General features: G+C 52.2%; 2 protein-coding genes across 5 annotated transcripts; one reads left to right on the top strand and one right to left on the bottom strand.

Moving 5' to 3' along the window:
* Window positions 1-46: 46 nt before the first annotated feature.
* On the bottom strand, window positions 47-5,982 carry BABAM1 (BRISC and BRCA1 A complex member 1). 3 transcript variants are annotated; one of them, XM_006057890.4, is made up of 10 exons: window positions 5,832-5,982; window positions 5,359-5,455; window positions 4,640-4,991; window positions 3,987-4,045; window positions 3,289-3,409; window positions 3,127-3,205; window positions 2,822-2,846; window positions 1,759-1,888; window positions 1,489-1,575; window positions 47-532 (listed from the first exon to the last, which is right to left on the bottom strand). In XM_006057890.4, exons 3-10 carry the CDS (start codon window positions 4,931-4,933, stop codon window positions 329-331), a joined length of 999 nt encoding a protein of 332 aa, XP_006057952.2. In that variant the 5' UTR covers window positions 4,934-4,991; window positions 5,359-5,455; window positions 5,832-5,982; the 3' UTR covers window positions 47-328. The 3 variants fall into 3 exon arrangements, with proteins under 3 accessions (XP_006057952.2, XP_025149574.2, XP_006057954.2); XM_006057892.4 differs by having other exon boundaries at window positions 499-627; XM_025293789.3 differs by lacking the exon at window positions 5,359-5,455 and having other exon boundaries at window positions 5,832-5,963.
* Window positions 5,983-9,089: 3,107 nt separating this feature from the next.
* On the top strand, window positions 9,090-18,374 carry USHBP1 (USH1 protein network component harmonin binding protein 1). 2 transcript variants are annotated; one of them, XM_006057885.4, is made up of 13 exons: window positions 9,090-9,244; window positions 9,603-9,701; window positions 9,796-9,944; window positions 10,169-10,592; window positions 13,589-13,714; window positions 13,890-14,026; window positions 14,200-14,340; window positions 14,612-14,785; window positions 15,413-15,662; window positions 16,290-16,511; window positions 17,267-17,373; window positions 17,744-17,866; window positions 18,114-18,374. In XM_006057885.4, exons 2-13 carry the CDS (start codon window positions 9,648-9,650, stop codon window positions 18,301-18,303), a joined length of 2,097 nt encoding a protein of 698 aa, XP_006057947.2. In that variant the 5' UTR covers window positions 9,090-9,244; window positions 9,603-9,647; the 3' UTR covers window positions 18,304-18,374. The 2 variants fall into 2 exon arrangements, with proteins under 2 accessions (XP_006057947.2, XP_006057946.2); XM_006057884.4 differs by having other exon boundaries at window positions 9,091-9,244; window positions 9,600-9,701.
* The last annotated feature ends 675 nt before the right edge of the window (window positions 18,375-19,049 follow it).

Raw genomic sequence — 19,049 nt, 5'->3', positions numbered from 1 at the left:
TCTGTCACTTGCAACCCAAAAGATTTCAATGAACAGTGGACTTGGGTTAGGGAGTCTCAGATTTTTATTCTGATGACAAAAACACACAAAGCAGAACAAAAATTACAGCTGAAAAACTTGGGAGTGGGATGTGGGCTGGGAAACATGGGGACTGGGTGTCTAGAGTCCCTGGGATGCTTCCTGGAATCTTAGGGTTCCTTCAGGGCTGCCCAGGTGCCTCAGATACTTCCTAGAACCCCCTCTGGGGGTCCCAAGGAGCCCAGTCTGAGAACCAGCGTTCAATGCCAAGGGTTTCATTGTACAAGAAGGTTGGATGAACAGGGATGGTTCAGACAGTGGCCTCAACCTCAGTGGCTTCATCGTCCTCCTCCAGCAGGCTGTAGGAGGCATGGCTTTGGCAAGGCCGCTGCAGTGGATGAGCCAGCAGCTTGGCCATACAGTTGTGAAGCTCAAGGGCTGGCCCAGCCAGTGCCACTTCGTACTTATAACTGGTACCCTTGGTATCCAGGCTTCCCATGAAGGCAAACATGTCCTGTGGGGCCAAGGAAGGGCTGTTCATGCAGATGTTCTGCTGACAAGCCCTCCCTGTCTTGGAGGGCCTCCCAGGAGGGGCAGCAGGGATGAGTTCTGAAGGGTAAAGAGGAGTTTGCCAGGCAGAAACTATTCCCCCATTCAGCAAACATTTCCTGCCACCCACCCACCCCAAGAGGTCTCAGAGCTGGAGCCCCTAGTCTGGAGAAGCACATGACCCCCAGCCCTCTGACGCTGATCTACCCAGAGGAGCAGGGAAGGCTTCTCAGAGTGGGACTTCCAGTTTGGGTACTGACATATAAGTAGGAGCTGGGCTCAACCCCCTCTGCTCACAGTTGGGTCAAGTGAGGCTCAGAGAGATAAGCGGCCGCCGACTGGGGAAGTCATAACTAGTTCAGGGCTGGAATGTAAAGGACCAGCAGAGCCTGGCGAGGCAGGGAGGGAAGTGTGCTCCAGGCAGAGGGCACAGAGACAGAAAAAGCAGGAAGAGAGAGAAGCAGGGGATGTTGGGGATGAGGTGGATAGGACCCTACATGCTCCTGGGCCACTGTCTCAACAGCCCCATTAGTTCACTGCAGACAAGTGGGAAATGTTGGAATCTGACTGACCATGATCTAGAGGGGCCAGGGATGGTAAGGAGAAGGCTAATGGCAGAGTAGTGCATGAGTGGGCAGGGGCAGGTGGCTTCCCTCCTCCCGACCCCATAAGAGTACAGGTGCCTCTGAGCCTGTTGCCAGGCACCACTGTGCCTGAGACATGCTGTGTGACCCTGGCCTGGTTTCTTGCCCTCTCTGAGCCTGCTTTTCTTCAGCACAGATCATAATCTAGGGGGTTGGCATCAGATGCCCTGAAGGCCCTTACTGAAAAGGGCCTCCTTTCCCTTAGGGCTGGGGCAGGTGGGTTCGGAGCCCTCCCATGTACATCCACCTGCCGCCCACACTCACGATGGCCTCTCACCTTCCAGCTCATTTCCTCCTCCTTCTCGTCAGCGCCGTTGTGGATGTAAACAACATCAAAGAAGAAATACGGGCACTGGAACATTTTCTGCAGGGGAAGAAAGGTAGCCTTCGGGACTAGGGTCACCCCATGGCCCCATGACCACAAATCTCTAGATTCCGGGAACCTGAGTCTAGGTACCCCAGCACCTGTGGTCAGGAAGTCCCTCCTAGTATCTAACCACCTTCGTGCTGGCTGCAGGCATCCTTCCTTCTCCCGGGTCTTACTCACCTTCATGGGCTCTGTCAGGGAGAACTGGGGCTGGCAGGGTGGACGGCTATAGACCAGGATGGTTCGGACCACATAGGGTGGCGGGATCGTCTGCACGTTCTCCGTGACTGGCAGCTCAGTCTTCTGCTGGCTGTGCAGCAGGACGCAGGGAGGGTGAGAGTGCACCCTGGTGGCCCACCCTTCTCGTCCCCCAGGAGAGCCCAGCTCCTCACCGGGTGTGTGAGGCCGCACCTGACCCCTCCCAAGCTCACTGTTGCCTCTGAACCTTTCCCCATGCTGTTCCCTCTGCCTTGGCACCTCCCCAGCCTCACCTTTCTGCCTGACCTCGCCTGCTCCATCAGAGGTTTTGCTGACCCCCAAAGCCAGAGCTTGCTCGGATTACAACTGCAGAGTCTGGTCACCACGACAGTGACCATATGGCCCACAAAGCCAAAAATGTTTCCTATCTGGCCCTTTAAAGAAAAAGTTTGCTGCCCTGCAGTTAAAACAAAGTAGTGGCGGACCACTGGGCTGTCAGAACATAAGCCAGAGGAACGTCCTTGGTGGTCCAGATGTTAAGAATCTGCCTTGCATTACAAGGGACACTGGCTGGATCCCTGGTCTGGGAAGATCCCACATGCCACAGAGCAACTATACCCAAGTGCCACAACTACAGAGCCCGTGTTCCAGAGCCCACAAGTTGTAACTACTGTGCCCACGTGCTTCATCTACTAAAGCCTGTGCACCTACAGCCTGAGCTCTGGAACAAGAGACGCCGCTGCAGTGAGAAGCCCGCTCACTGCAACTAGAGAAAGCCGAGACCCAGCACAGTCAAAAAGAAATACATAAATAAACAAATTTGAAGGAAAAACAAAGAAAGTAACACAGAGGGCAGGATTGAAAAAGAACCTCTTTTGCAAAAATGCTTTCAGACAGGTAAGTGAGCAACTGTTCCAGGGGGAAAGGATGAGAAAGGAAGCCTTTCGGCCTCCTGAAAGGACTATTTCTGGGCTGTTTGGAGCTTTTACCCAGAAGGGGTTCTTCTCTTCAAAGGTGAGTAATAATTTCCCCTTGGGGGACTTACATGAGGCTGAAGAGACCTTCCAGATCTGGTGGGAATGCTAAGGAGAGCAGTGCAGTGCATGGGTAGACAGAAGTGGATGGTTTCCCTCCTCCAGAGGCTGGGAGAGTACAGGTGCCTCTGAGCCTGTTGCCAGGAGACACGCTATGTGACTCTGTTCCAGTCGTTTGCCCTCTCTGAGCTTGTTTCCCCTCAGCACAGATCATAAACTAGGGGGCTGGAATCAGATGACCTGAAAGCCCTTAGTGACTCAAATCCCCCTTTCCCTCAGGACTGGGGCCATTCTCCTCCCTGCATGGAAAGGATACTGAAAGTGGAACAGGAAGCTGTTTCCAGGTCATAGAGGCAGCTGCAGAGTTCACGGGGGTCCGAGGTCAGGCCAGACAGCTGCAGGGAAGACTGAAACTCAGCGCGGTGCTCTCTGACCCCTGGGGGACCCCAGCGGAACCAGTCTTGCCCCCCAGCCTCACCCAGGCAGTGTCGTCGTTCACCACGACCAGTGCAAATTCGTGGCTCTTGTCAATTTTGTGTTTTGTCCGCACGAACATTTCGATCATTTTCTGGGAGACGTTGAGGGCGTTGGTTTTGGAGCTGGGGTGAGAGCGAGGCAGTGGTTAAGGCCCAGGTCATGCAGCCGGGCAGGTGGTAGAGCCCAGCCGCAAACCCAGCCCAGCTGACTCTCTCCAGCTCTTGCCCTCACTGAATGGGTCCCTCTGGCCAGCCGGGGCCTCACATCTGATCCACAGGAGGCACCCCACCTTGGCTCAATCATGGGTCATCAGGAATGCCAGGGAAGGGGAGGTAGGCTTGTGCTCAGGCCCTGCTGCCTGATCCCAATGAGACTTGGCTGCTCACAGGCCAGGACTTTGGAGTCAGCCAGGTCTCACTCTGAATCTGGCTCTGCCCATTTGCCAGGAGGCCTTGGGTAATTAACCTTGCTTCTCGGAGTTTCCAAGTCATGGCTGTGACATGGGTGGAGTGTGACAGTTCTCAAGTGCTGAGAACAGAACCCCAGTGGGCTGCAGCGGTAACATTACCAGTTATCACGGTTACTCTCCAATCCCTCCAGGACCCAGGAGTTAGTCTCAGAGAGACAACCCTGCATTTTGGGGGCTGGGCTCCTCCCAGCCATGGTGGCAAACTCCAGCCCCCAAATAACCCCTCTTACCCATTGAATGACTCAAGCTTTGGCAGCGCCATTTCCTCTGACAGGTCCAGGCAGATGATCTGCAACAAATTTGGAGGCTAGTGAGAGCTTTGACCAGCAGTACCTGGCAACTGGATGTCACTGCAGGCCCCCATGCCACTCTGCTGGCCCTCTCCAAGCAGCCCTATGGGAGAAGGTTATATGATGACTCCCAGTTCCCAATCCATCCACTCTAGAAGGAGGCAGCTGAGGGACTTCCCTGGGGGTCCAGTGGTTAAGAATCCGCCTTCCAATGCAGCGGACAAAGGTTTGACCCCTGGTCAAGGAACTCAGATCCCACATGCCGCAGGGCTACTGAATCCACTTCAGTTGTGTCCAGCTCTTTACGACCCCATGGACTGTAGCCCTCCAGGTTCCTCTGTCCATCGTATTCTCCATGTAAGAACACTGGAGTGAGTTACCATGCCCTTCTCCCGGGGATCTTCCTGACCCATGGATTGAACCAGCGTCTCCTGCACTGGTAGGTGGATTCTTTACCACTGAACCACTTGGGAAGCCCAGCTGCCCTAGGACACTAATAAAAAGGGACTGTTTTCCAGAGTGAATCCTAAAGACTGACATTTAACCCAAGGTTCCCTAACATCTCAAAGCCACAGGCCAAGCCTCTCACTTACCACTTTCTCTGGACAGTTGACCCTTGGGGTCCGCACCTGGACCTCTGGGGCTGGTGGAGGCACCTGCCACGGCTTGGGACCAGCTCCTGGAGGGTTGGCGGTCCCATCATCAGCACTGGCCGCCTCGCCCTCACCCTCACTGCGGCTGCCCACACTGGTCTGAGCCCCCAGCCCCCGGTCCTCAGCCCCCTCAGGGTTGGAGCGAGTGCGGGGCCTGGGCTCAGCTGACTGCTCCTCTTCCTCCTCCTCTTCTTCCTCCTCTTCCGTGGGACAGCTGGGCTCCGCCACCTCCATGGCTCCGGAGTGGCTGGATGCAGCAGGGATGAGGGAAGCCAGGATCCTTTCCCTAGGGCTTTTAAAAGCATTTGGTTACTGGAGAGAACAGGTCATAAGTCGCTTACTGACAATAAGTCATTCCGCTCAGGGGCTCAGTTTCCTCATCTGTAGGATGGGTGCCTTTTACACTTATCAACCCAGCATCCACTCTGATTTGAAATAAGAGCCTCCCCCTTTTTTTCGTAGAGCTAACCCCTTCTCTCCCCGTTTTGGCTAGGGTGCTCATCTGGCCACCATGAATGGCTCAGAGATGAGGACATGACCCAGAACACGCCAGAGAGGGGCAGTTCCGAATTGCAGTACTGGGAGGTTACAAGTCCAAAGCTGCTAGGAGCCTCTCTTGCTTCCATGAGGGGAAAGAGCTTGCCTGAAGTGATGCTCACCCAGAAAATGAAAGACTTCTCAGCGCCCGGATCCAGCTATGCCTAAATTCCCTTTCTTGCTTAAGCCAGACTGAGTTGGGGGTTCTGTCACCGGAAACTGAAAATGTCTTGGTGAAATAAGGATACAAACTTCTAGGGTTCTCCCCTCCGTAGTGACTGCTTAGGCGGTGTCTGCACACTGCAGAGATCTGGGTGTTACAATTCCTTTGCGGAAAAACGGGGCGCCAGTGGAACAGTTTGCCTGTCTGGGCAATGGGTGAAGGGTGCCGGGGATGATGTCTGAGCGCCTTGCAGCCCCCATAATCTCTAAGGAAAGCATAGCTGCAGCAAGAGAGATGGAGGTTAGACTGCAGGAGAAACTAGAGCTGAAGGCGGAAGCCTCAGAGCAAGTGAGGGGCTGAATTTCTGGGGCTAAGGAAGTTGGGCCTTTAAGGACGGATCCCGCACGCTTTCACCACCCAGTTTCTGCTCACCGTTGCCTGAGCCTCCTTCCTACTCATCCGCTGACCCGCTAGGAAGCCGCCATCTTTAGCAGCCGGAAGTAGTGCGGCGCGGCGCGGTCACACCTACTGGGAACTGTAGTTCAGCGGCCGAAAGCCGAGCGAAGGGATGAATGGGACGAGAGCCTTGGAAGCTGATAGGCTGAGACTGTGCTAGGAGGCGGGGTTTGGATTGTGATAGGCTGGAGTGGGAGTCGAGTGGTGCGGGATCTGGGATGCGATTGGCTAACGTGAGACAAGGAGGAGCTTTTATGTTTCTGGCCGATTCAGATTCGGTGGTCAGCCCTTCTAACGTGATAGGCTGAATCGAGGCAGAGTGGAGTAGGATTTACAATGGGAAAGGCTCAGAAAAATGGAGAAGACCTAGTTTACCGTGTGATTAAACAAAGTGGAGCTGAATTGGGCGGGATTTAGAAGAGGAGGGGCTGACTGGTGATTGATGAACTTGACCGAAACTCAGTGAGGGGAATTTTGCGGCAGAGGTGGGCGTGGTCCAGAACCCAAGGCCCCTCCCAATTATTTAAATCAGCTCCTTATTTTACAGATATTTGCAAAAATTACCAAGCCAGAACTATTTCAAGCCATCCTTCTTTTCTTCATGCACACTTCTCCCCTCAGCTCCATAACCACCTAAAAACTGAGCCTCAGTTTCTTGTTAAAATCTGTTAAGCCTGCCCATATCAGCTAAGCTTCGGTTCAAAGAGAGCCCGGAGGGGCTGTGTAAAATGAACCTTGAAGGATGGATTTGCTGAAAAAACAAGAGGGGTAAGGCCATTCCAGGCAGAAGGAACTGCCTGGGCAACGGTCTGTAGGTTTTGAGGAGCTTTGGAGCTGTGAAAGTCTCTCATCAGCTTATGTAGCTGGAGCAGAGGCTAAGAGTGAGAATCTTAATGTTTACCCTCACGTCAGAAAATTGCCAACTTCTCTCGCTACGACCTTTGGGGGCACGGAGGCAGGAAGATTCAGCCTCGTAGAGTCTCTCAGTAGAACCAGAAAGGTTCAGACTACCCCAGGCTATGCACAGTATACATCAAAAGCACGAGGAAGGAAGGGATGTTTCAGGCAATGGTTAAGGCATGGCCAAAGGCACCAGGGTGTGAGGGAATTAAGAAGCTTCAGCTGTTCATGGAAGAGGTTATCGTGGCTAGAGACGGGAGTACACATTGGTGCCACCCGCAGGCATAATTTTATTAAAGACCTTGAATGCCAAGCTGAAGAGCATGAAATGTTTCCCAAGGGCAATGGGGGACCCATGGCGGGTGTATGAGCCAGGGAGGTGAACAGTGTGAGATGTCTGTCTCTGAGTCATGGGTGGGGAAGGGAGTGGAGGTGTGGGAGCCCTGGGAGGGAGCTGGGCTCGCATCCACGCTGGGGAGGAGAGGCTTGAGCTCTGACTATGGATGGAGATGAGGAAAAGGCCCTTTAGAGGTGGATGCAGGAAAAATGAGCAGGATGTAGGAATCATCTGGGATCGGAGGAATTCAGCATTTATGGAGGAGAAACAGAGGAAGCAGAGATGGGGTGATCAGAGAGGCAGTAGGGAACAAGGAGGGTGCCTTATGATTCAGTTCTCTGATGGTGCCTGACCATATGCAAATTGGTTGTTAAAATGTCCATAACTCTGGTGTGTGTATATATATATATATATATATATATACACGTGTGTGTATATGTGTGTATATGTATGTGTATGAGGAGGGCATGGCAACCCACTCCAGTATTCTTGCCTGGAGAATCCCCATGGACAGAGGAGCCTGCTGGGCTACAGTCCAAGGGGTCACAAAGAGTCAGACACGACTGAGTGACTAAGCACATATATGTATGTATATATATATACACACACACACACACACACATGTATATATATACAATGTGTATATGTATACATATATACTGGAATATTACTGAGCCACAAAACAGAATGAAATTTGCAGCAACATAGATGGACCTAGAGATTATCATACTACATGAAGCGAGTCAGACAAAGACAAATATATGATATCACTTATACTGCTGTTTAGTCGCTCAGTTGTGTCTGACTCTTTGTGACCCCATGGATTGTAGCCCACCAGGCTCCTCTGTCCCTGGGATTTTCCAGACAAGAATACTGGAGTGAGTTGCCATGTCCTCCTCCAGGGATATCACCTATATGTGGAATCTTAAAAAATGATACAAGGCCTCCCTGGTGGCTCAGTGGTAAAGAATCTGCCTGTCAATGCAGGAGAGATTGGTGCGATCTCTGGTCCAGGAAGATCGACATACCATGGAGCAACTGAGCCCATGCTCCACAGCTGAGCCCATGCTCCACTGAGCCTGTGCTCTGGAGCCCAGGAGCCACAACTACTGAGCTCATGAGCTGCAACTACGGAAGCCTGTGTGCCTCAAAACTGCTCCGCAACAAGAGAAGCCACGGCAATGAGAAGCCCACTCACCCCAAATAGAGGAAAAAGTTGACGCAGCAGTGAAGACCCAGCATAGCCATAAATAAATAAATAAATAATTTTTTTTTAATTTAAAAATAAAATACAAGGTGTGCAGTCAAATTTGGGGGAAAAATGATACAAATGATCTTATTTACAAAACAGAAATAGACTCACAGACATAAGAAAGCACATTTATAGTTACCAAAGGGGAAGCGGGGGAGAGAGAAATTAGGAGTTGGAGATTAACAGGTACACACCATATACAATAAACAACGAGGACCTACATAATGCACAGGGAATTATACTCAGTATCTTGTAATCCTATAATGGAAAGAACCTGAGAAAGAATAAAAAAGAATTTGTAATGTTCTAAAAGAAAAGAATAAAAATAAAAAACTTTGCTGCATACCTGAAACTAATACAACATTGTAACTCAGCTATATTTCAGAAATTTTTTTTTTCTTTTTTTGCTTTGAAACAAAACAAAAACCTCCCATGACACTGAAGGCAGACAAAGAAACTGAGGCTCAGAAGGGACCACCGCTTGCTCAGGGGTCCCAACCCCAGGTCTGTCTGTGACTTGGAGTGGAACGAGAACTCTGACACTGAAGAGACAGTCAGAGAAAAGAAGTTCACAGGGAAGCCAGGTGAAGAGCATCAGCCCAGAGTGGCACTCTAGCTTCCAAGAAATAAAATCTAAGGGTCAGAGTTGGAGGAGCCATGGCCTTGGGAACAGAGGCGAGGAAGGACTGACATCTCGGGAGCTGGCCTTGTGTCCTGTTGCTGGGGCTGGAGGAAGCTGCTGCCCTTGAGGAGGAAACTACACAATAGCAAGTCACATGGCTGGGGATGGGGCTTCCTGTTTCCCAGCCCCTCCCAGGCTGGCCTTGGCCAGCCCAAGCTTGAGCAGGCAGTGGCCAGAGTGACCCCAAGAATGTCGCAGGACTTGGTTTTCTGACCAAGGTACCCCCCAGGAGGATAGGGGAGTAGAGCAGGCTGAGGGTACCAAATCCCAGGATTAGAATCTCTGGTTCAGGAGAGCCCTGGGGAGGATAGAGGACTGTTGAACTCCTCCTCCCAAACCCGGATAGGGGAGGGAAGGCAGCAAAGAGAGAGAGGAAAATAAAGGGGACAGAAAAGAAGAGGTCAGGGCAACCTTGAGAGGTAGTGAGCTGACCATCAGGGGAGGCATTCAAATGTGCCAACTCCACATTGATAACTCAAGATCCCTTTGGAGAAGTGAAATCAATGGCCATTTCCCAGAAGAGGAAATTGAGGTTGTCATTTGCTTTGAACTGAAGTCAGGTTGTGGTTTTAGCAGGTGAGGATAAAGGAGGATTCAGAAGACACTGATTTCTGGATAACAATGAGTGCCAGGGCCACACGGCCCCGAAGCCGGCGAGGGAGACACGCTCTGCCTGTAAGTGTTCCCCCTTCCTGCCACACCCAACCCTGCAAGACTCCAGCACCCAGATCTGCTTGGCTCAGAGCTCAGCCCTGGGGATCATTTGTAGGGTGAGCTGGACCCTGTGGCAGAGAGTTCAGAGGAGGCTGAGGCAGCCAGTGGGAGTTCTGAGCCGGGCCCTGTGGCATCTCAAGATAGCACCAAGCTGGAACTGTTGGGCCCTGAGGTGGAGGCCAAAGGGCAGGGCTTGGAGATCAGGTAAGGCCCACTTGGTCTGTGTCCCCCACTGCAGGCCTGGCACATCTTTCTGACCCACAGATGTTTTTTATGTCCCTCCCCGACTCACACACATGCCATGGCTCCCATTGCCCTTGGCCTGACTTTCAAGGCCCTGCAGTCCTAGCCTTGTTACGAACCCTCTGTGTGTTAGCTACCCCAGATGACCCCATTTCCAGAAATTTCCATCTCTCACCTCTTCACAGGACTGACAAAGAAGTTGGTGGGGACTCTAGCAGGGGACCAGCCCCAGCCCCTGAGGGGCGGCCCCATGAGGAAACCCACCAGGCCCCAGAGGCAGCCCCACAGGATGGGGAGGGCGTCCCCTCTGGACCTGATATATTTCAGACTCTCCAACAAGCGCTGAGCTCTCTGGAAGCAGCTGCTGCTGCCTGGCGCCACCGGCCCCCAAACTGTCCTGGGCCAGTGGAGGCAAAGAACGGAAGTGAGGGGGCACCAAAGCCCTGCTTGGAGCAAGAGGGGGCTGGGAGTTGCCAGCGGGAGGCAGCCCGATTGGCTGAAAGGAATGCCTGGCTGCGTTTGGCCTTGGGCAGCCGGGAGGATGAGCTGATCCGCACACAGAAGTTCCTGCAGGCCTTTCAGGCTGAGAAGGAGATGCTGCAGAGAGAGGTGAGTAGGACAGAGCTGCCTCCCAGGGATCCCTGGTGGGAGGGAGGCAGGCCTGGCAGAAGACACATTGAATCATTTGTTCATTTGTGAAGGTTTTTTTTGAGCTTTGACTTGCCTTGCTGTTGTCCAGTCACTAAGTCGTGTCCAAGTCTTTGCAATCCCGTGGACTGCAGCATTCCAGGCTTCTCTGTCTTTCACCATCTCCCAGAGTTTGCTCAAACTTATGTCCATTGAGTTGGTGATGCTATCTAACCATCTCATCCTCTGTCACCCTCTTCTCCTCCTGCCTTCAATCTTTCCCAGCATCAAGGTACTTTCTAGTGAGTCAGCTCTTAACATCAGGTGGCCAAACTATTCAACTTCAGCATTAGTCCTTCCAATGAGTATTCAGGGCTGATTTCTTTTAGGATTGACTGGTTTGATCTCCTTGCTGTCCAAGGAATTCTCAAGAGTCTTTTCCAACACCACAGTTCAAAAGCATCAATTCTTTGGCGCTCAGCTTTCTTTATGGTCCAACTCTCATATCCATAATTGACTACTGGAGAAACCATAGCTTGACTATATGGACCTTTGTCCACAACCCCAAAGAGACAAAGATCCCTTGCAACTTTAGTTAAGAGGATCAGAGAGGCCCACCGAAGAAATGACACTTGAATAAAGACCACAAGGAGGCAAGGGAGGAGCCATGTTAAGGAACTGGGGAAGAGCATTTTAGGCAAAAGGAACAGTATATGCAAAGGCTGGAGGTTGGAGTGTGATTAGTGTGTTCAAGAAACAGTGAGGAGGCCAGTATGGGGCTGAGCAGGCGGAGACAAGGGTACCGAGGTGATGGGAGCAGATCCCGGAGGGCCTTGTGGGCCTCAAGGAGGATTTGAACTTTTGCTCTGAGTGAGGTGGGAGGCACGGAGAGCTCTGAGCAAACAAAGGTGGAGACCTAATGCAGGTGCTCACAGGCGCCCTCTGGCGACTTTGGGAGGAACAGCTTGTAGGGGGAGAAGGTGGAATCTTGGCGATCCAGGAGGTGGCAACGTTGTGGAGACTGAGAACTGGGCAGATTTAGGGGAATGCTGAAGATGGAGCTGGCAGGTGGGATGTGAAAGCTAGAGAGGGGCTGAAGACGAGACCTGGTTTGGGAGCCTTAGAGACTGGAAGTGAGACATAGGGAGCCGGTGGGAGGGGCAGGTTTGGAGGAAGGGAGACCAGAGCTCTTAGGCCTTATTCAGCTCAAGATGCCATGAGCCACCCACATGGGGTCATTAAATGGACAGTTTTACGTCCGAGTCCAGAGCCCAGGTGATGTCAGGGCAGGAGGGACACAGATGGTGAGACCTGGGCTGCGGAAGCCCAGTGCAAGGAGTGGAGCCCATTTTTCATCTGGGAAAGAGAAGTCTTTTTAAAAAAAATTTTACTTCCCTGACCCCTCCCCCCAACTCTGGCAACCACCAACATGTTCCCTGTATCTGTGAGTTCAGTTTTTTAAAATTTGAACCTATCATCTATCTGTGCCCTGCTGCATGGCTTGTGGGATCTCAGTTCCCGACCAGGGATTGAACCCCAGGCCACAGCAGTGAAAGCATCAAGTCCTAACCACTGGGTCACCAGGGAACTCCCTCGTTTTATTTTAGACTCCACTTATAAGTGAGATCATGTACTATTTGTCTTTGTCTGGCTGACTTAGTTCACTTAGCATGGTGCCTTTAAGGTCCTTCTGTGTGCATGCTAAGTCACTTCAGTCGTGTCCAACTCTTTGTGACCCCATGGACTGTAGCCCACCAGGTTCCTCTGTCCATGGAATTCTCCAAACAAGAATACTGGAGTGGGTTGCCATCTCCTCCTCCAGGGGATCTTCCCGACCCAGGGATCGAACCCACATCTCCTGCGGCTCCTGCCTAAGGTCCTTCTATATTGTCCCAAATGGCAAGATTCCTTTTTTACAGATGGATAATATTTCATTCTATAAGTATACTTACCACATCTTATCCATTCATCCATCAGTGGACACTTAGGTTGCTTCTGTGTCTTGGCTCTTGTAAATACTGCTGCAATGAACGTGCGGGTACAGATGTCTTTTCGAGTTAGCATTTTGGTTTCCTTCAGAGAAATACCCAGAAATGGAATTGCTGTATCATATAGTTGTTCTATTTTTATTTTTTGAGGAACTGCCATACTTTTTTCCATAGTAATTGCACCCATTTACATTCTCAACAACAGTACACGAGGGTTCCCTTTTCTCCACATCTTCGCCTACACTTATCTTTTGCATTCTTTTTTTCTTTTGGTCGTGCCACTCAGTAAGGCTTGCAAGATCTTAGTTCCCCTGACCAGTGATCAAACCCCTGCTTCCTGCAGTAGAAGCGCGGAGTCCTAACCACTGGACTTCCAGAGAAGTCCCTTTCTTGGCTTTTTGATGCTTTCCATTCTAATTGGTGTAAGGTGGTATTTCATTGTGGTTTTGATTTGCATTTTCCTAAGGATTAGTGAGGTTTCCCCAGTGGCTCAGCAGTAAAGAATCAGCCTGCAATGCAGGAGCCACAGGAGACATGGGTTCGATCTCTGGGTCCGGAAGATCCCCTGGAGGAGAACATGGCAACCCACTCCAGTATTTTTTAATTTTTTTTTTGCCTGGAGAATCCCATGGACTCTCATGCCAGAGGATCCTGGCAGGCTACAGTCCATAGGGTCGCAAAGAGTCAGACACGACTGAAGTGACTGAGCATGCACGCATGCAAAGATTAGTGATGATGAGCATCTTTTCATGTACCTGTTGGACATCTGGAAAGAGAAGTCTTGATTCAGGGACTGCATGACTGAATGGCTGACCAAGTCATGGCTGAATGACTTGCCCAAGGTTGTACAAGAAGCTATTTGGCAGGATGAGAATCTGGGGGGTCCTACGTTCCAGCTAGTGCTCTTGCCACTGCTCCAAGAACAGGTCTTAGGGAAGAATAGCAGGTGGTTGGAGCCACCCCAGCCTTACATTCCCCATTTCCCCACAGGTCCAGGAGCTGCAGGATTCCCTGCTGAGGCTGGAGCCCTTTCCACCTCCTTCCTGTGACCAAGCAGGTGGCTCAGGTAGTGGTTCCAGCAGCTCTGGGGCTGATGGAGAGACCTGGGGCTCACAGGTGAGTGTGTGAAGCTAAAAACCATGGTCTGTTTCAGATCCTTAGGGTTTGGGGCCATGAGACTCAAATCCTGGTCATGTGATCCAATAGCTTTGGGGATTGCAAAAGGCCTAAACCCATGATGCTAGGCTCTCAATGAAAATTCTGGGTGAATCAAGTCACCCCTTTTTGACAGGATCCCTTCTCCCGGGCTCACCCCCTGCTCCGGCGCCTGCAGAGTGATTCCAGCACCCAGATGCTTGGGTCTCTCCCAACCCAGCCCCTTGCGCCTGAGATGCACCTCATGGAAGCCCAGATGGAGAAACTCCGAGGGTAAGAATCACAAATGCTGAGCTCATAAGGGCACTGGTGCCGCCCAGCTGGGATATAAAGCCAGGAGTCTGGAGCTGGAGTTGGGGTGGGGTGGGGAAGGGTGGAATTCCATGGTGTCCTAACTGCCCTTCAAAGTCACTCACTTTTCCCTTTTCCCCTACCTCCGGAGGCAGGAACATTGAGAAACTCAAATGCTTCAACCGTCTGCTGTCAGCTGTGCTCCAGGAGTACAAGGGCCGATGTGAGGGCCTCAGCATGCAGCTGGGCCAGCGGGAGGCTGAGGCCACCGCGCTGCGTCTAGCCTTGCAGTATAGGTCAGTGCACCCCACCCATGACTCACTGCCTGGGAAGGAAATGGATATCCTCAAAGGATAGTCCTACTTCCCAGAGAGAGACGGAGCCCTCTCTGAAAAGTATTTGCCCTTGCCGTGGAAATTAACTTAAGGCAATTTTTGTCCCAGAGTGCTGAAGGAATTTACAAACTCCCAGGGTTGGGGTTAGGAGGAGGAGTGACAGTTCCAAGTGGGGATGTCACCTACGTAGCAGGACGGGTATGCTGGAGTGCTCAGAACTGCTGTCCCTCAGTGAACACTGTGAGGAGGCATATGGAGCCTTACTCACTCTCCGGGAGGCAGACTCAGGAGCTGGAAAAGAAGCCTTCATGGATGACTTGGAGGCAGCTGAGAAGGAAGCTCAGAGGCTCTTAGTCCAGGAGAAGGCTGCCATGGATGGAGTGACAATGCAGGATCCATATCCAAGGTGCCCTTGGGAACCCTGGGGACCGGGTGGGCCAGTGAGTGGGGCTCTGGTTGCAGAATGGGGTTCCCAGAACTGCCTATATTGGGGGTTGGCGTGGCTCCTATGGCTGGCATTAGGCCTGCTGGAGTTGGCTGTTTTCTACTCAACAAAGTTGACATGGTGGTGACAGCCATTGGGGTTGGTATAGGACCCAACCAGGGTGGCATGAAGATGGATAGTGGTGCCCACCAATTAGGTGGTATGATGGTGCTTAGTGGGGTTGGCATGATGCTGGTACCCATAGGGGTTGTCATAATGCTGCATAACAGGGTTGGCAGGTTGAGCAGTGTTGCTCATTGAGTTGGTGTGATGGCTTCCCTGTGATGGTGTGAGTAACTGTGCCCATTGGCATGGTGGCTTTCATTCATCATTCATCACTGATGAATGATCATCAGCGGGCTGATGTTGCCCGTTTGGGTTTACATTATGGTGCCCACCGTGTTAGTTTGACCATGCCTACCACAGCTGGCCTTGGAAGGAACCGTCATGGTCAGTAAGATGGAAGATGACAAAGCCCACCAGGATTGCCATGAAGTTAGTGTAGCCATGCTGAGCAGAGCTCACACAGGCCTCTTCTGTCTCCCGTAGTCCCAAAGGCAGCAGCGTGGATAAGCCCACATCACAGGAGGTAGCTTCCCAGCTCCAGGGCTATGTTCAGCGTCTCCAGGAACGCCGTGCTCTGGTGAAGATTCCCTCCGAGCCTGGCTCCACCTGGGTGCCCATATCTACTGTGCCCCATGCAGAAGCCATGGTGCAGGCCATTCTGGGGACCCAGCCTGGCCCAGCCCTGCCCCGGTTGGAGAAGATGCAGATCCAGCAGGACCTGGCGGCCACACGGGTACACATGGGCTGTGGTCACTGTGTCAATCTTTCCTGGTGGGACCAAATCCTTTGCTGAGTCTGAGTGAGATGCGATTAGGGGACCAAATAGTAAGGGAGAGTTTTGCTGGATATTGTTTGAAATTTGTAACCTGGCATGAAAGAGCTGGGGGCTTTTCTGGTGACTCAGGTGGTAAAGAATCCGCCTGCCAATGCAGGAGACACGAGTTTGATCCCTGGGTCGGGAAGATCCCCTGGAGAAGGGAATGGTACCCCACTCCAGTAGTCTTGCCTGGAGAATTCCATGGACAGAGGAGCCTGGTGGGCTACAGTTCATGGGGTTGCAAGAGTCAGACATGACTGAGCAGCTATCACACACATCAAAGAGCTGAGGTTCTGAATTTGGAGAAACTCCAGACGCTACCATTGAGTTTCTACTTGACTTTGTCTAAGACGCTTGCTCTCTCTGAATGGCTATTTCTACAGCTGTAGTTTTTTATGGAAGGATTTTTCCTATCATGCAAGATCAAGGTAAGGGTTAGGATACTTGCCTGAGCAGCCCTCAGTGGGCACCTCTTAGAGGCTCAGTTTTCTCAACAGTTGACCTTCAAGGCACAAATTTTCTACCCTCTCCTTGGTCTCTCAGGAGACTCTAGAGGACCTGATGCTGCGGCTACAGCTGGTGCGGCGGGAAAAGCGGGCTCTGGAACTGCGGGAGGCTGCCCTCCGAGCCCAGGGCCCAGCGCACGTGCTCCTGCTGGAGCAGCTGCGCTGGGAGCGGGCACAGCTTCGGACTGGCGGGGCCAACAGTAGTGGTGGAGACAGCAGTGGAGGTGGGAGCAGTGGAGATGAAGAGGAGTGGTCCCAGGTGAGTGACCCTGCCTTGGCCTGGTAGGGATAGCAGTATACTACTGGATATGTGGCCCTGGTTAATCCTAGTCTCCTTTGAGCCTCAGTTTCCATTCTGCACCAAAAAAAGGAGTTGAATGGTAAAAATGCATGTGAAAGTTCACGCTTGTACTTCAGAGTTTCTTTCTTTGAGAGCATTGAGCTCAATAAGCCCCAAGGGATTTAGTGTCTTCCAGTCACACCTGTCCCTTCTACTTCCCACCCCCAGGCTATTCATACTCCCCTTTTCCCACTCCAACAGCTCCAGGTCATGCTTCATATTTTCCTAAATTTTGGCTCCAGCTTACTCCCGGAGGATTTCCTTCTTGCCCTTACTGTCTAATCATATCTATCCTCTGTTTAAAGCCTTAGAGGCTTCTGGAACCCTCCTTTGAATCATCTCTTCTACCTCCATGCCTTTCTAAGTGCTATGCCCCTGCCAGGAACACCAGTCACTTTCCTCTTTATCTAAGTCCTTGACTTCCTACAGGTCTGAGGTCAGACATCACCTCCTCTAGGAAGTCCCTGTGAACTGCCTGAAAATGAGATCTCTTGTTATTTATTTCCCTTGTTAGGGAACAACTGTATCCTTATTGGGGTATCTTATAAGACTGGGGGCTCTGTAAGAGCAGGGACTGTAGCCACCACAGTCTGTGATGACTTCGGTGTCCAGCTTGGGCTGAACACACTCTCAGCCTAGGTCAATGTCACTACCCTCCCTTCTGCCTCCCTCAGGGTCCTCCTGCTGTCCCTGGTGGCAGCAGGGGTATTGATGGAGGCCAAGTGAGCAAAGTGCAGGACCCAGAAGAATTGGCCCAGGAACTGTCAGCATCACTGACTCGGTGTGTGCCTGGGTACTGTGCTGGGATGTGTGTGGCCTGGGTACTGTGCTGGGGTGTGTGTGGCCTGGGTACTGTGCTGGGGTGTGTGTGGCCTGGGTACTGTGCTGGGGTGTGTGTGGCCTGGGTACTGTGCTGGGGTGTGTGTGGCCTGGGTACTGTGCTGGGGTGTGTGTGGCCTGGGTACTGTGCTGGGGTGTGTGTGGCCTGGGTGGGGGTAATATGTGAGAGCCCACGGGGGTGTTGTGTACAGTGGAGGACTGGGTGTACGGTTGTATTCACATGGAAACATCTTGGGCAGGTGGGTAGGAGTGGGGAAGGCAGACAGGAGTGGCTATGTCTGTGAGCTCCTCTCTCTCCACCCTTGTACCAGGGCTCTGGGGCTGCGGGAGCAGCTGCAGTCTCTGCGAGAAGAGCTAGAAGAGGTGGCTCAGAAGGGACGAGCCAGACGTGCTCAGAGTACTGAGCTGAACAGTGATTTATGCAAAGCTCACAGGTGGGTCTCTCTGTGTAACCTCAGAGGCATCCCTGGCTCTCTCTGGGCCACAGCTTCCCCCCTGTAAGGTGGGTGGCAGGTTCAATCCATTCCACACCTCCTCTGGTGCCTAATGCGTGTCAGCCCCTGCTGAGTGATGCTGGGACCCCCGGAAGGCCCAGCTTCCTGTCTGTGGCTGGGAGTACCTAGCCCTTGTCTTGGGTGGAATGGGGGGCTGTTTCTTGGCTCAGCCTTCTTCTCCCTTCAGCACCTTGGTCATGGCCTTCCGAGGTGCCCACCGGAAGCAGGAAGAGCAACGGCAGAAGCTGGAGCAGCAGATGACACTAATGGAAGCCCGACAGGCAGAGGAGCTGGCAGTGCTGCAAGCCACCGCAAGGGCCCTAGAGAGGTCCAGACTTCCCTGCCCGCCTTCCCGGCCTGGGGAGACCTTTCTCTAGGCCCTACTCTGGCTGTGTCTGGACATGCCAGATAGTTGTGCTAGGTCACATCATAAACTGTTCTGGAGTGACATTGTGTCCTGTGGCATGACTTTGCATGTTGAAGCATGTTCTGTGTGATGAGGGCTGATATACCTGAGTGTCTGGGGTTTGATGGGGAGAGGGCTGGCATTTGAGAAAGACTCTGTATCTTTGGTCTGACCCCACGTGGCATGCGAAGAGACATGTCAGAAGGATCATGGCAGAAGCAACTTGGGCTGTCGAGACAGGATTCCCATGACTGGCTGGGGGCATTCAGGGTTCAGTGAGGTTACATAGCCAGAGCTGAAATTCCAACCCTTATCTGTCTCCAGAAGCCCAGCAAGGTGTCTACTGGGGCAGGGCACACTTTCCCCTGCCCACCTGCTTCCCAAGGAAATGCTAGGTTTGGTCTGAAGGATATTCCCGAGAGGAAGATACCCATAACCCAGAAGGAAGACTGAGGCCTGAACAGTTCAGCATGTGAAATATTAGCTGGAAGAGCATTGATCCCTGAGTGGAGGGAGGGGGAAGGGGGAATCAGAGGTGGCCTTAGAACTTGCATTCAAAGAATGTGGCGCTAAGGTAAAGGGCTTTAGGGTGGTGAGCAAAGGAAAAAACTCTGCAAGTGAGAGATCTCAGGGGCGTTATACAGTTGTTGTTGAGGAACTCAGGTTTGCTAACTATGGGCAAAGAAGTACACTGCCCTAGAGCGTCTGGATGGCTCT

The sequence above is a fragment of the Bubalus bubalis genome, chromosome 9 (genome assembly GCF_019923935.1).
Source record: "Bubalus bubalis isolate 160015118507 breed Murrah chromosome 9, NDDB_SH_1, whole genome shotgun sequence".
NCBI lineage: Eukaryota > Metazoa > Chordata > Mammalia > Artiodactyla > Bovidae > Bubalus > Bubalus bubalis.
The sequence above is the reverse complement of the archived record's forward strand: the minus strand, read 5'-3'. Positions and strand labels throughout refer to the sequence as shown.

Coding starts and splice junctions, on each gene's coding strand:
- BABAM1 (XM_006057890.4), bottom strand. CDS start 4,933: ATGGAGGTGGCGGAGCCCAGCTGTCCCACGGAAGAGGAGGAAGAAGAG. Junction 1,889..2,821: donor GAAGGTCTCTTCAGCCTCAT/GTAAGTCCCCCA, acceptor CCTGCTGCACAG/CCAGCAGAAGACTGAGCTGC. Junction 1,576..1,758: donor CCCTGACAGAGCCCATGAAG/GTGAGTAAGACC, acceptor CTTCCCCTGCAG/AAAATGTTCCAGTGCCCGTA.
- USHBP1 (XM_006057885.4), top strand. CDS start 9,648: ATGAGTGCCAGGGCCACACGGCCCCGAAGCCGGCGAGGGAGACACGCT. Junction 10,593..13,588: donor AGGAGATGCTGCAGAGAGAG/GTGAGTAGGACA, acceptor ATTTCCCCACAG/GTCCAGGAGCTGCAGGATTC. Junction 14,786..15,412: donor ATGCAGGATCCATATCCAAG/GTGCCCTTGGGA, acceptor TGTCTCCCGTAG/TCCCAAAGGCAGCAGCGTGG.